Genomic DNA, 16,090 nt, shown 5'->3' with positions numbered 1-16,090 from the left:
GAGGCGTTCCCAGACCAGTTTGGAAATGTAATCCCCCCATCTGGTACTTGGTCTGCGCCGGGGTCTCCTCCCAGTGGGACGTGCATCGAGGACCTCCCCAGGGAGACGATCGAGAGGCAACGGTACTATAAATGCCCAAACCACCTAAGCTGGCTCCTTGCCCAGAGTCCAAAAAGATTCAGAACCACTAGTGTATACAGCAGTTGTGATTGGATTTCCCTGCGGCCCGGTGTGACATATATAATGTTAGGGTTTTTTAGAAGAAAAGCAAAGGCTCGCAACTCACTTTTGTAATGCTCCACGTATTTTATTCACAATCACAGCAGGCAGGGTTTTTTAGACACAATCAAGGCAAAACCCCTGGGGAAAAGGGAGTCCCCCATCCTTATAGCAATATTTTCCATCAACTGTAGCATTCAACCTTCATTCAACCATGCATGGGAGACAACTCCAATAGATTCCAAACACTTTATTATTTGTAAAAAGGACATACACAAGGAATTGCAACCACAGTCTGATGACTGTATACAAAAGTACTCTATACAAATAAATTCATGTTCAAACTTCATGTTTTAATGTCAAAAGAAGTTTTTGTGTTCAGTGTCGATACAACCTTAGTGAGGTGTGGTGTGGCTTTGTTTTCTATACATGGTCTCCTGTGTTTCATAAAGGAGAACATGTAGCTCGGTGCTCAGTTGTTTTTGGCAATAAATTTAGATTTTAGTTTTAGTCATAGAACAATAGTTTTCATTTAGTTTCAGTCACATTTTAGTCACCTGGAATGTTTTAGTGTTAGTTTTAGTCGACTAAATATCATAAGATTTTAGTCGACCTAAATCTAATGTATTTTGGCGGGCCTTAATGCTGTCGTAATGACTGTTTTTACACTTGCTGAAAATAGCCGATCTACAAGCTCACAACGCGTCGCGCTGCGGCGCGTTGTGAGCTTGTAGATTGTCTATTTTCAGCATGCAACCAAGTGTAAAATCACTTATACTGGATCTCTTGTCCACTAGTCCCTGACATTGTAGTCTAGGTTTTTATATGTCGATGAAATTGTATTTAGTCTTAGTTTTAGTCATCGTAGCTTAGTTTTCATTTAGTTTCCATTTCGTTTTCGTCAATGAAAAAAGGTAGTCGACGAACATTTTTCGTCTTAGTTTTAGTCGACGAAAACAACACAGCAGGTGAGATGTTCGACCACTCTGTAACGAAGGCGTCGTCGCTATACAACAGTGGCTCTCAAAGTGGGGTCCAGGGACCCTCTGCGTTTCTTGAGGGAGTTCCAAATGGACACTTACATGTCTGTAACTCTGTTACAGACATGTAAGTCCGAGTGCACAAATGGAACCAAATTGACCCGTACGGGTCCATTGACTTATGGAGGTCCTTGAAGTTAAGATGTTTGAGAACCACAAGTATAACTCTACACGTGAGACATGCATGCAGTGGTGGAAAGTAACTATAAGTATGAAAAAGATTTGTACTTTACTGGAGTATTTCCAATACTTTTACTTCTACTTCACTACATCCTCGGATGCTATACTGTATTGTACTTCTACAACACTGTATTTATTTGAAAACTTTAGTTACTAGATACTTTGAAAAATTTGATTATTATTACAAAACATACATGAACCACTTCAGCCATTTGTGAATAACCTTGTGCTTGAGATGAAAAAGGTTCAGAATCACATATTTATGGACTCCGTTCTATGCTATGGGGGCTGGGGAGCCTTGATGACAGGTGGAATTGTGAAAATAGACCCCATGGCCAGTCATTTGGGATCAATATAAGTAGTATGGCTATGATTATGTTATGGCAGTTCATATTCTTTTTCAGGCCAATTTTCCTCCACTTCTCTCTCATCTTCTCCCCTTAAGAGGGGTTCCACATGGGGCCTCCAGCAAAGATGATTGATAGTTAGAAACCAAATGGACCCTTCAGTTCTGTCACTCTGACATTGTACTAACGTGAAATCAAAGGGATTTGCACGCTACTTATGGGCGTTACTATACATATTGGTCAATCGCATTTTCTATTGACCAGATAGGTCAATAGAAAATGCTATCAAGGGTTTAAGTTGTTAAATGTCTGAAAAAAACCCCACATTTAACATGAATCCAATATGGGAGTCCCTGCTGCAGCTCTCTCTCAGCTAAGTGGTCTGAAGACCCTCTGTGCTAACACTCTGGAGCAGAGCTGTAACCAAACCTGGGGGGTCCTTGAAATTAAAAAAAAGTCGCACTGCATGTTAAGTGAGTGGCACTCTTATCATCATACATCATCTCATTCTGGCCAATCACAATGTGCGTCCTTTGACACTTTTGTCATCAATGTTTGTGTGTTTACACAATTGGGTGGTGCACAAACCCTCAAAACTAGTCTTTGGCCTCATTCACAATTTTACACCTAAGACATGACACACTTGTGTCCTTTGTCTTCTCTCTTCTGTGTGTCATGGCCGCCTCAATGCATTTCCAATGGGAGTCACATGGTTTGATGACACAACCTTGTTGCATGGCTGTCTTCTGCCCTCCCCCCATGCAACAAGAAGACACAGGACACAAGACACAGGACACAAGTGTGAATGAGGCCTTTTAGGAAACGGTAGCAAAACAATGTTTGTGTTTACACAAACCCTCAAAGCTGGACAAAAAAAAAAGTTTGAGAACCACTGTGTCTATCCCCCACCCCACCACACCCCACCCACGCGGGTTCTCTCAAACCCAGACCTTGCCCTTGGTGGCACTGCTGTCGGCGGCCTCCCCGCCTCCTCCGCAGCAGCCCGCGCCGGCCAGGCCGCGGTGCCGCGTGGCAGGGAGGTTCTTGTAGACGGCCCGGCTGTAGGGGATGAAGCAGAGGCCCAGCTGCAGGTGGCGGGCCAGCCGGCAGTACGCGGCCAGCGCCAGCACCAGCAGAGGGGTGACCAGCAGGAAGCCCACCACCAGCAGAGCCACGCAGCCTCCGTCCGTCAGCAGGTCCGAGCAGAAGGAGGACGTCCCATGCGGGCGCACCTGGAGGAGCAACGACATGGGATAACCATTAGGCATGTAACAATATTACCAGCTCAGTGGCCTTGTGGTTAGAGTGTCCGCCCTGAGACTGGGAGGTCGGTGTTCGATCCCCGGCCGGGTCAAACCAAAGACTCTAAAAATGGGACCCTGCAATGCCTCCCTGCTTGACACTCAGCATCAAGGGTTGGATTGGGGGTAAGTCCCTGTGACATATACTAGCGTCATGTCCAGGGGGTGTACTTGTACATCAAGCTGCCTCACGCTACAGAAACAGGAGATAGGCTCCTTCCCTATGGGCCTCATGGCTCGGCATGTATGTAACAATATGTGAACAATTGTGACTGGGGGTCATTGGATTTTTCCATTTTTTGAGAGCTCTCGAGAGTTAAATATCTATAAAGGGTCCACTTGGTTACAACAACTCTCCATCATTTAGCTGGGGACCACCTGGAACCCCATTCAAGGACCACTGGTGGTCCCCGGACCAATGGTTGAGAACCACTGGCTTAGATTGATGGTTGCAACAACACAGATGTCAGATTGGAATGGAGTGAAAGCCGGGGAGCGGGGGTCAGAGGGTGGGACGAGAGATAAGACTCACTCAAACAAGTATGCCTGTGTTTCTTTTGACTCCGTCATATGGGGCCTACTTTTGTGGTTCCAGATGGTAAAAGGCAAACTTTTGCGGGAGTAAGAAAGTGCAAGGATCGTTTTCGCTGTGATGGATGTGTATTTGGAATAAAACCCTGCATGCCTTAGATTCTTCAGTTGCCTGCTTGTTCTTTTTTTTTGCCTTTTTTTATCACATGAATCCTTGCATCGCTATTCTGTGAGCTTTCATATCATTGTTACTTACTGTTGTGTGTGACCCTCATATTTTCATGAAAATGTGTCCACGACACAGACATGGCTCCCCCAGCCAAAGAAACCGCTTGTTTGCAAACAACATTTTGTGCGTGCGCGCGTATGCATGTGTGTTTGTGTGCGTGTGTTGGGGGGGAATGCAATCAATGCTCCCCTGCACGGCACTGAAAACGCTCAACCATTCCTTTCTTTCTCAGCTTTCTTTCCCCCGCCCCACACCCACCTCCCCACCGCACGCACGCACGCACGCACGCACGCACACACACACACACACACACACACACACACACACACACATACCACCTTTTCTTTTTAAACTTTAAAGAGGTCTTAATCCCCCTGTAAGCTGGTGTCACATGAGCTGTAATTGGTGCGAGGGGAGGAGGAGGGGACCACTGGGAACTGTGGTCTGTGAGGTCATTAGACAAGACGCTCAGTAGATAGGAGTGGATCTGTTCAGAGGCTGTGAACCAGAATGCCTTATTGGGAGGAGTTTGAGATCTGTTTTTTTGCTGATTAATAGGTCAAGTAGGTTGTGTGTGTGTGTGTGTGTGTGTGTGTGTGTGTGTGTGTGTGTGTGTGTGTGTGTGTGTGTGTGTGTGTGTGTGTGTGTGTGTGTGTGTGTGTGTGTGTGTGTGTGTGTGTGTGTGTGTGTGTGTGTGTGCGAACCATGTTCGTTCTTCAGCCTAAATACCAAGCTCTCTATAAGGTTTTCAGCTGTGACGTCTGGATCTGGACTCCTGTGACCTGTGGTTCTCTCCCCTCACACTTATCAGATTACAGAAAGCTCACAGACCCTCCCAGCCAAACGCCTGTCTGAAGCGCCATGTATGATCATGCAACTATTTGAAATGGCTGCGTTCAAGTTAGGACTGACTGATGACTCGCAGGACATTCATAGAGAAATGCAGCGCGAGTGGGTTCTCTTATGTGTGTGTGCGTACGTCGCTGCGTGCGTGCGTGCGTGTGTGCATGTTTAAAATGCCGCAAAATTGGATTTATGTGAGGATGGTCCAGAATGGTCCATTTCACAATCATAATATAATATTGGTTGATAATGCGTTAATTTGTTCATCAGTTTAACCTTTCAGCTGGTACTTTCAATCACTGTATAATGCTGATGCTCATCCAATGGTGATACATGTTGGTGTAAATATGGGCCCTTATATTGGCCCAAATGGACACCTGAGTTATGTCTGAGAGTTAAATTGTACAGTGTTCTGGGGAACACAGAGATTCTTTTTTAAATATAGATATAGAAGCAGGCTATCAAAGTACAGTATGTGTCAAAATGGGTCCATGGCCTAATGCCTATCAAACTGCTTGGGGGAAACAGTGTAAATGATACCGCACCACATTTTGAGTTGAATCTTTTATCAGTGTTATTTGGGTTCAATCATGAGTTAATGTGTTTTTATGCAGTGTTAAGTATCCACATCTAGTGCTGTTGCCCAATACCTCCTCCCACATGTCGGGGGGAGGGGATTTGAAAGTAGAAGCAGCGATGGCACCAAGCCTATAACTGCCAGGAGATTGAAACCCGTTCAGGGCGGGAACCCCTTTTGGTGTTTCAAGCATTATGTTATACTTTAGCTGTTGACAAAAAAAATCATAAAAATGTGGCGCAAACCTTTGAATATATATATTCTTTCAGAACGAACATTTTAACTCAAATCTTTGCTTCTGGAAAGTCCCTGGAACAACATATTTTCAGATGGGGGTCGGCAGCCGATTACATATTTGGGGGTCCTTGACATAAAAATGTTTGCACTGATATAGAAACATCAACATCTGACAGTTTTCTCAGAAAACTGTCAGGATTTAGAAGGCATTTGTATAAATCATCCTCAGGTCTAAATGGGTTAAAAGAATATATCGGAGGTGCACGCATACGTTTAATAGAGTTCTGCCGAAATGATGAATGATGTAATTCTTTATAGTTATTGTGTGTGTGTTTGTGCGTGCGTGCGTGTCTATTTCTTATTGTAGGGGCACGTTGGAGGCTAAATGCTGCGTGGGCAGATACAAAGATCCATGCATTCATTTTCAATAAACGACGTGAAGCTATAGCACATCCGACGTTTGTAGCTGCAAAATATACAAAGATACAAATAAGTTGAACTGGCTTCAACTTCAGATACAAAGCGAAAAATATGCTGTGAATCTTTGCATCTTTGTATCTTTTGCATTGTATCTATGCATCGTTGCATATTTTGCATTGTATCTTTGCATCGTTGCATCTTTGCATCTTTGTACTGCATCTTTGCTCTTTGTACTGTATCTTTGCATCTTTGTATCTTTACAACTTTGCATCTTTGCATCTGCCCATGTGAATGCAGCATATATAAGCCAGCCATGCATAGAGAGCCATGTCTGGGAGGAATATGATGATATAACAGTCTGGCTAAATAAAAGCATCAACCACGCATCACCTGGAGACAGGGGAGTGTGTACCTCTCATACCTCATACCATATCTCATACCTCTGTGCCTGTCAGAGCCCTGGTAAAGTCTAGATAGAATATTAAAGAGCATGAATCTGGGAGTTGCTGCAAAAGTACATATGTATGTAGGGTATAGAGGGAATATGCGCCTGACATCATCATTATACAAGGAAGTTATGCGGGAACACCTACTGAGTGGCAAAACACAACTTTCTGGCCTTGGTTCCCAAATATTTTCAGGTCAAGGACCCCCAAATTGACACTAATGAGCCCGCAGACCCCCATTTGAAAAATATATGCCAGGGACAGATTTTGACGGCTCTAGCAGTGATTCTCAACCTGTTTAATTTCAACGTGCTATGAAATTGTAGATCTGCTATTTTGGAATATGGCCAAAGAAATCTAAAATGACACAAATGCTTTCCCGGTTTTAATGTTTTATTTATTTATATATTTTTTAAGGTAGGTAAGTAGGTAGTAGGTACCCTCACAAAAAACATGCAGTAATCCAGGTCTCTATACTGACTCCCCCTGGCCAGGCTGATGGAGGGGAAAGGAATGGTATAGGCAGAAGGAGAGTATAATGCCCAGAATTACAGCTTAGGCAATAGAGTGCCCGGAATACAGCCTGGGCACACTTGAACTTCCATGCGCGGCCAAAGGAAGCTGTCTTTTGCGTAATTTCCGGGTTTTTAGACAGCTGGTGGATGGAAATGAAGCTCCACCCACGCGGCAGAATGCCGCTGGGGCAAGCTTTTCCGGGAATCTGGCCGAGCTTCATTTCCATCCACCAGCTGTCTAAAAACCCGGAAATTACGCAAAAGACAGCTTCTTTTGTCCGCGCATGGAATCTTAGGTGTGCCCAGACCCATAGAGTGCTGCGCGTCCTTACCGTGGAGTGGCAGATGAAGCCGAACACCACCATGACGATGGCGGGCGTCAGGATGCTGCCGAACACCACGCCAGCCAGGCAGGCGTTGAGGCTGGCGATCACCAGGTTCTGGGCCGTCACCAGCACCGAGCACGCCCAGCAGTCCAGCGAGCCGCGCAGCTCCAGCGGGGCCTCGCTGCTGCTGCAGCCGCCCCCGCTCTCGGCGGCCGAGTACGGGGGCGGCACCACCACGCGCTGTGCCGCCGCCGCCGCCCCCTCGCCGCCACCACCCGCGGCCGTGGTGGAGGCCAGGGAGTTGGAGTGGTGCAGCTGGTGGTGGTGGTGGTCGATGGCGTGCTGGTGGTGTGGTTGGTGTTGGTGGGGGTGTGGTTGGGGGTGCGGCGGTCCGAGCTCCTCGGAGAGGTCCAAGGCCTGGTGGTGAGCCCCCCGCTCCAGAGTACCTGACATACTCATGGCGAACTGCATGGAGTGTGAGAGAGAGAGAGAGAGATGTGGTCAAAATCAGGGGTCCTGGGTCCGGTTGAGAGACGTTTTTGGTTAGTTAGTTAGTTAGTTAGTTAGTTAGTTAACTTTTTTTTTTTACTACGGACGTCACATCATACAAAATAGCTCAACCCTATATGCGATGCGACGCATTGTGAGCTTGTAAATCTGCTATTCAAAAAGTACACATTTGAAAACAGACATTCTGCATAACAAGTACTTTCTACTGTTGGAGTACATTTTCATACCAATACTTTTGTACTTTTACTCAAGTAAATGTTGAATTCCAGACTTTTACTTGCAACGGAGTAGTTCTACATTGCAGTATTGATACTTTTACTTTAAGTAAAACAATTGAGTACTTTTTCCACCGCTCTCTGTCAGAGCTGAGCAGTGGCCGAGCCTATAGCAATAACAATAGCCTGCACCAATAAGGAGCTATAAATGTCATGAGATTTAAAAAAAATCTACAGTTGATTTAGTCGACTAAAATGCATTTTGGAGGGCGTTGATGCCGTCGTAATGACGTTTTTACACTTGCTGAAAATAGCCGATCTACAAGCTCACAACGCGTCCCAGTTGTGGGCTTGTAGATCTGCTATTCAGCAACTAATTGTAAAATGACTTATAGTGGATCTCTTGTCCACTCGTCCCTAACATTTTAGTCTAGTTTTTATTTGTTGACGAAATTGTCTGAATATTTAGTCTTAGTCATCATGGCTTAGTTTTCATTTAGTTTCCATTTAGTTTTCGTCAGTGCAAAAAGGTAGTCTCCGAACATTTTTCGTCTTAGTTTTAGTCGACAAAATCAACACTGGCAGCAATCAGGCTGCGTCCGTCCAGCGTTCAAAGGCCTCAGCGCCGGTGGTGGCGGGTTCAGGAGAAGGTTATACGTGTCTTATCTACGCGGACAGGAAAGACTGTGATGCCCGTCTATAAGATGATGCTTATCTTGTTATCTGAGAGCTGATTGGCCATGGGGGGGGGGGGGAAAGGGCCCCCCTAATTTCCGTGTTGAGTGTATTTGATCAAGCACTATAGCAGTAGAGATGAAAGTGTGTTTGTGCGTACGTGATATGGGTGTAGCCTGCACGTGTGTGTGTGTGTGTGTGTGTGTGTGTGTGTGTGTGTGTGTGTGTGTGTGTGTGTGTGTGTGTGTGTGTGTGTGTGTGTGTGTGTGTGTGTGTGTGTGTGTGTGTGTGTGTGTGTGCGCGTGTTTGTTTATGCTTGCGGGGTGGGGGGTGGGGGGGGGGGGAGCATGTGGTGCACGAGAGGGTGCAGAAAACAGAAGGTTCCACCCTGCCCGTGGCTGCTATATCGGTCATCAATAAGTCGTACACTTGTTAGATTTAGTGTAGCTCTCGGTCACACTGATGAAGGCTGGATAGTCGAAACGTTTGTCCTGTGATGTAGAGAATAAACCTTCTGAATGTATATTCTTGGTGTGTGCTTTTCTTTGGCTCCTGCACAACACTTTTTGTCCACCAGGTGGCACTCATTGTGTTAAATGCAGATTCATTCACTGTGTATGCAAATAATACAGTGACAAGTAAGGCAAAGGCTGGCATCTCTGCATGGTGATCAAATAGCGATAATAACCAATCTGCAAGCCCACTACATGTCACATTGCGAGCATGTAGATCAGCTATTCTCGCTATTTGTCGCACAACAAAGTATACGTTTAAGTAAACTGTATACGTAAAGTATACGTAAAGTATAAGTGGTCAATTGCATTACATGCTACAATCTCTCTCTTCCACAATACCGCGTCGAACACGCAGATGCATACAGATGTTATGTCATCACAATTTCCTTCAGGGAAATGGTCACCACGTAAATTCTGCTCCTAGCTGTGTTTTCCTGCGCTAAAGTAGTTTCGAATATACACTCAATATTACAACAGCTTGTCGCTGGTACACAGCTGTGTCGCACACAGGATATCGTCTCTGTCGGGTGGAAACCTAATATGTCCAAAACTGTTACTTTTCAGGATTCAAATTTGAAAAGTAGTAGATCTGCAAGCGCGAAGTGTGTCGCTTCATGCCGCATTTCGAGCTTGCGTATCTGCTACTTTTATAATTTTATGTGGTGCTTTAGTGTGATCACCTAGGACGTTAATTTATGAAAAAAATAAGAACATAAAAATAATAATAATATATGGAAATAAGAGGTTTCTGCACGACTATAACAACGATATGTTTCCTTCCCCGGGCCGGGGGGTCAAGATGTGGCAGTTCATGGTCCTGCCAGCCCGGGACATCTCTGAACAATAGACCCGGGTCAGCTGCCAGAGATGACACAGAAAGGCCCCACTCAGCAACATGTGTCACAGTGTGACTAGGCTTGTTAGTGGAGGATGTAACCCGGGTCACAGCAGGCCAAATCCATATGGCCACCATTAACAACCTATATGAGGCAAGATCTATCTATACATGCACCAAGTCTCTGTGTGTACGATACGTGTGTACGTCTGTAATCCATTCCAAGCATTAGTTTTGCACGAAAAACACTCCTTGGGCTAAATTCGGCCATAGCCACTTGTGACCTCATCACATTTCTGATGACGACTATGGCCATGTTTAGCCCAATCAGTGTTTTTCGTGCAAAACTAATGCTTGGAATGGATTCAGAATCATGTAAACCCCCTAGTTTGACACGTCAAAGCATGATGAAATTGACAACATTTTGCCTTATATAGGTTGTTACTGGATTGGTGAACCCGAAGGGCTCGTTGGTCCCTAGCTAAATCATGAATGCCCTGAGTTACATATATGTGCAAAATGTGGCGCTTTTAGACGAATTGGCACAAAATATCCCTATAAACTCCTCCACTATGTCACAAGTATTATATAACCACCTGATTGAAATTATGCGAGATAATCATGATTATTTTAGTACACATACCGAAGTAGATAACTTATGTTGATTATTACTATAGTAACGGTCATTGTCATTTCTTTGTATATCGTTGCTGTCGGGCAAAAGCCAGCTTTTATTAGTTTTAATAAATCAGTGCTTCACGTCAGTGTGGAACCAATTAAAATAATTAAATAGTGCTTCTGACTAAACCTCCTAACTCAACTGCATCCTCAAGCTGTCGGTCAAACCACCTAACTCCAACTTTGACGATATAGCTGTTTTTTGACAAAGTCAAAAACGTCCTAATAATGTCATATACATTGTCCAATAAAGTATTGGACAATGTCACCATACCAGTCACCATACCAACCTTGATGAGGCAGTATTGTGTTGTTCTTATTTATGTATTTATGTATGTATGTATGTATGTATGTATGTATGTATTTATTTATTTATTTATTTATTTATTTATTTATTTATTTATTTATTTATTTATTTATTTATTTATTTATTTATTTATTTATTTATTTATTTATTTATTTATTTGCTTGTTTGTTTGTTTGTTTGTTTGTTTGTTTGTTTGTTTGTTTGTTTGTTTGTTTATGTGTGTTATTTGTTTGTTTGTTTATGTATTTCCTGACAAGATAATAGTTTGGACATAGTTGGTTTCTGCCTGCAGTATTTAAATTATTTTTTCATAATATCTGCAACAGAAATGTAGCTTTTATTCATATGTTCCCAATGTTCAATGCCAAAAGCACAATTACATCATTAAAATACCTCCCCCTGGGAACTGGTCGGAATAACGTGTTCCTTCCACGCGCTATACGTCCCACCCGGGAAACTCCCCCCTGTCAGGTGAAAAGAAGCAGCATGGACTCCTCATACATAGAGGAAGCATGAGGTCAGTCCGCGTTGAATCGTGGTCCGTGTGGCTCAAATGCAGAATAAACTAGATGAAGTGCCCCTCGGTGCGCCTTGGATGGCAATAGGATGATTTGAGGCATTTTGTTCCTCAGCCTATAGTAGGACAGAAAGATTTCACGTAAATTGCACGCTGCACGCTCATGATTTGAGGCTTTTTGTTCAAAACGGGCCAAATTTGAAAGCCAATGTTAGCCAATTAGGATGGAATATGAAATATCGGACTATAGAGATAGCGTGGAAAGATTTGCGGGATTTTTGGACAGAATCTGGAGGAGTAATATCAAACAATGTGTTTTTCAAAAGTCGGCCTCCTGGTGGCGCTAACAGTCCGTTCTGGAAAATAACCGGGTTAACGGTACAGGAGATTAGCTGTACACAGACGGACGGACGGACACACACATATCACAGGGACGGACACACACACGGACGGACACACAGACGGAGTGCAAAACATACTCTCTCCCCATGCCTTCGGCCTGGTGATGACAATAATAGGCCTTGATATGAAAAGGGTTGAAAAGCACTGCTGTAAACGTATTGGCCTGAATGGACATGACATAACTCTTTCTTTATCTCAGTGGCATGTGGGGACAGTCAGTCAAACAAGCAGACATGCAGTCCCACTAGAGCAGTGCAGGTTCCCAAACTTTTTTAGCCCTTGCCTCAAAAGAGAGATTAGGTGTTGACCCGGGCCGGGGGGGTCCCACACTATAGCAGATCTACAAGTTCACAACGCGGCGCGAAGCGACACGTTGCAAGCTTGTAGATCGGCGATATTTTCCACAACTTCTTTAAACATTTGTTTCCTAATTCATGGTATTTCTTAAGACTTTCAGTTGATTTCTTCATGAAATTACTGGGGGACAAAATCATTTAATTTGTTTTCATGGAAATGCATTTTGGGAAATGTTTTGAAATGAAAATAATTAAAAAAATGAAATGTAGTCAACGAAAAATAGAGGGACCCATAAAAATGCACTGGTGTCCAGAACCAGTGCAAGTTTCAGCTCTTCGTCCCATCAGGCTGACATTCTAACCAGAGTAATCTAGTAAGAGAGTGGCGACACGCTTTGATCTCGCTGCAAAGCGGGTGCCTGTGGGCTATAGTTCCAAACATTGGAACTATATCCCATTGAGATAGAATGAGCACTTCCGCATTCAATTGTTACAATGGGATTCAACGCTAGTGTCGCCACTCTCTTACTAGATTACTCTGATCCTAACTATAGCCTCCTGCCAATCAGCTCTGTAAACACCATGGCTGCCAGAACTGACCCCCTGCATGCAAGCACCGGTTCCTGCCAATACAACCCATTATGTCTCTCTGCCAAGTTATTACAAGATACAAACTACTCCCCTGTGGTGAGTGTAATAAAATGCTCTTGTTTATGTATTTGTCAAGTAAACACGCCAATCACAAACTGACACAACATGAATAGATAAAAGTCAAATTGCAAGGAGGAGGCCAAGACAGTACAGACCCCTGGGGGACCCAGAAATCAGCTAAGGAGAAATGCAATTTGACTTTTATCTATATACGTTGTGTCATTTTGTGATTGCTGTGTTTGCTTGACAAATAAATTAACAAGAGCATGCACACGCACGTGCACACACGCACACACACGCACGTGCACACACGCACACACGCACGCACCCACACACTCCACACACACCACACATGTGCATACACATATATTGACTGCTGTGTCGGCGGAAGACATTTATTTCAGATATTGTCTGTCGCCTGAGTGCCGTTTTACAGTCCGCATCTCTCTCCCATTGTTTTGTTTTGAAGTGTTGTTTCTTAGGTGGAAGGTCACAGGCCTATGTGCACGCGCCTGTGCGCCTGTGTGTGTGTGCGTGTGTGTGCGCGTATGCGTATGTGCGCGCGCGCGCGTGTGTGTGTGTGTGTGTGTGTGTGTGTGTGCGTGTGCGCGTGCGCATGTGTGTAAAAATGACTCATTGTGCCCCTTCGTGCTGAAAATACATCGGTCCGTTCCGCCCAGCCTCCACTAACTGTTCTTGTTATTCTCTGAATTGCATTGACTGAATAACACATGGCGTCACACTCTTTGTTTGTCCCAAACCTGGACATTCGTGCATGCATGGACGCTGCATGCAGTTGTATTTGTACCGCAAGCATAATGTGGATACAATATGGTCACACAGTCATTACTACAACTTTACTATCTTACGTCATGCTATAGTCTATAATCAGGGAGTCCCGCAACAGTTATTAATATGTTTCTATTGTTATATTATTCTATTGTCTTGAGAACAAGGGAGCTGCATTCATTGGGCAGGTCTCGGATGCCTCATATGTCTTCTTCTCTATTTTCCACGCGGGGACCAATCTTACACTGTCAAAAGATTAACCACACAACCCTCACATCCCTATACTGGTACTGCGTAAAAGGAAAGAATAGACTGGCAAAAATAGAGACAAAAAAGTCAAAAAAATAGAAGCAGTATACCTAGGCTAGGCTTTAAGTTGTTTATGTTTACTGTGGTGCAAAGACTCTCTGACTTACAACCGGTTGCATTGAAAGCTCATGCAGCAGCTTAATTTGAATGCTAGTATAGCCTATACATGTAAATTGAATGCATCTGAAGTTATGCAGCTGCACATGTCTTTACTCACATTGTGGTGTGGGGCCCAGGCGCTATCTTGCTGTTCCCCCTCCAGATTGGCCGTGCTTTCCTTTGCTCTCTCTCTCTCTCTCCTAAAGTTGCAAGCTGGGCAGCTTGTGTCAGACTAGATTTTTGTCAAAGTAGATGAGTGAAAGTGGAGGATTTCTCCCCCCTCAAACCCCCCCCAATCTTTAATTCTTGGTTTTGTTGGCCAGCTCTCTCTTCACTCTTCTCCTGGTGTTCGTCCTCATGCGGTGCTGGGAGGGAGGGAGGGGGGGGGGGGGGGGGGGGGGGGGGGGGGGGGGGGGCGAGGTGTCAGTGTGGGGTGGGTGGGCGTGCGGTGGCGGTGGGTTTGAGGGGTTCCTTGCCACTGACTTATCTGTAGCGATGGTATGTCGGTGGTATGTCCTGCAGCTCTCCTCTCCCGCTCTCTCCCCGGCGGGGTGTTGTTGTCAGCCTGTGAACTGATGGGAGTCCCCTGCAGTGTGTCAGGCAGGCCGCGGCTTTCTCTCCAAGTCGCTGGTGGTGCTCTGGTGGTGGTGTGAGGCGAAACGATGCCGCCTCTAAGTTATAAACCAGCCCAAAACACAACTCGAGTCTCATCAGCTCTGCTGTTTCTCTTTAGAGGTATACCCATTCCTTCTGTCACCCCCCTCCGTTTGATGTAGAGGGGGGGGGGGGGGGGGTCGGTCTATTCCCCTCTCTCCACTCCCACTTTACACTTTTTTCGACCCCTCCTGCTCATGCTCCCCCCCCATAACTTGCCATCCCCTCCCCAACTAGGCCCACAGTCAGAACATGCTGCTCCCCCTCAACAGCCCTCCCATGTTCAGGGGGAGGCTGGGTGTCTGTTGGGGGCTGGCTGCATGGCATGAGGCAGCAGCAATGCCTGATAACAACTTGAGGTTCAGAAAAGAAATGCACACGGACGTGGGGAGGGGGTTGCGGATCGAGGCAGACAAAAATGTATTGTGTTTATTTTAAGTACAGAATAGGGAGCATGCAGCGGGGCCAGATGCTGTAGTTTGTCGGGACCCACGTTTGGGCCATTGGACTTGGATGAATTCCAACATGAAATAAAACAATTTCCATAAAAAAGGGAAAATATCAGATCTACGAGCTAACAATTAACAAAGTGGCGCGAAGAGACGTGTTGTGAGCTTGTAGATCTTCTATGTTCGCTAGTGTGGGTCCCGGGCAAACTTCTAATTTCTCAAGTTTTGGAACCACTGCTGTAAGGCTACCCAGTGTGTTCTACCATGGCATGGCTCTCCATATGCCAGTGTAATAATAATAATAATAATATATACGATTTATATAGCGCTTTTCAAGGTACCCAAAGTCGCTTTACAGAACAGAAGTAAAACAAAACAATTGTATTAGAAAACTAGTTAAAAGGTTAAAAGGTTAACAACTAGAAATCAAAATCAAACGTGGACCAACAAGAAGGGTGTGTGTGTGTGTGTGTGGGGCGGGGGTTATGTAGGGCTCTGTAGCACTACGCGGAAGCGGGGATTGAACCCGGGGCTCCCACTCGCCAGACCAACGCGCAACCTATACCGTGCCAATAGGGCTGAGCCCGATTGGCACGGCTGTTGCAGGCTGGGTCTTGGCTGGGGGCTACAATGCCCCCCCCCCCCCTCTAGTCTTTGAAGCACGTCCTCGCGCTTCTCACTTCACACCGCGGACCGCCGCACACGATGTCCCTCATGTCCCTCACGCGAGGATATCACGCTCCACGTCCTGCTGACTACGCCAGATTGTAGCATTACACGGAAGTGGGGATTGAACCCAGGGCTCCCACTCGCCAGACCAACGCGCAACCTACCGTGCCAATAGGCCTGAGCCCGATTGGCACGGCTGTTGCGGGCTGGGTCTTGGCTGGGGGCTACACCAGCAGGGCGATATGGAGCTGTCTGTGTGGAGGCCTGTACACACATATATCGAACCACCAGCCACATGTCTGAGGAGCG

General features: G+C 45.4%; 1 protein-coding gene across 1 annotated transcript; it reads right to left on the bottom strand.

Annotated features, from left to right (window-relative positions):
• Nucleotides 1-2,724: 2,724 nt before the first annotated feature.
• Nucleotides 2,725-14,234, bottom strand: LOC306913019 (transmembrane protein 88-like; the record flags this gene model as incomplete). Its single annotated transcript, XM_079489516.1, has 3 exons — nucleotides 14,128-14,234; nucleotides 7,218-7,676; nucleotides 2,725-3,018 (listed from the first exon to the last, which is right to left on the bottom strand). Exons 2-3 carry the CDS (start codon nucleotides 7,668-7,670, stop codon nucleotides 2,725-2,727), a joined length of 747 nt encoding a protein of 248 aa, XP_079345642.1. The 5' UTR covers nucleotides 7,671-7,676; nucleotides 14,128-14,234.
• Nucleotides 14,235-16,090: the final 1,856 nt, after the last annotated feature.

Source organism: Electrona antarctica, assembly GCF_951216825.1.
Source record: "Electrona antarctica genome assembly, chromosome: 20".
In the NCBI taxonomy this organism is placed as follows: Eukaryota; Metazoa; Chordata; class Actinopteri; order Myctophiformes; family Myctophidae; genus Electrona; species Electrona antarctica.
This window is presented reverse-complemented; position numbering and strand designations above follow the sequence as displayed.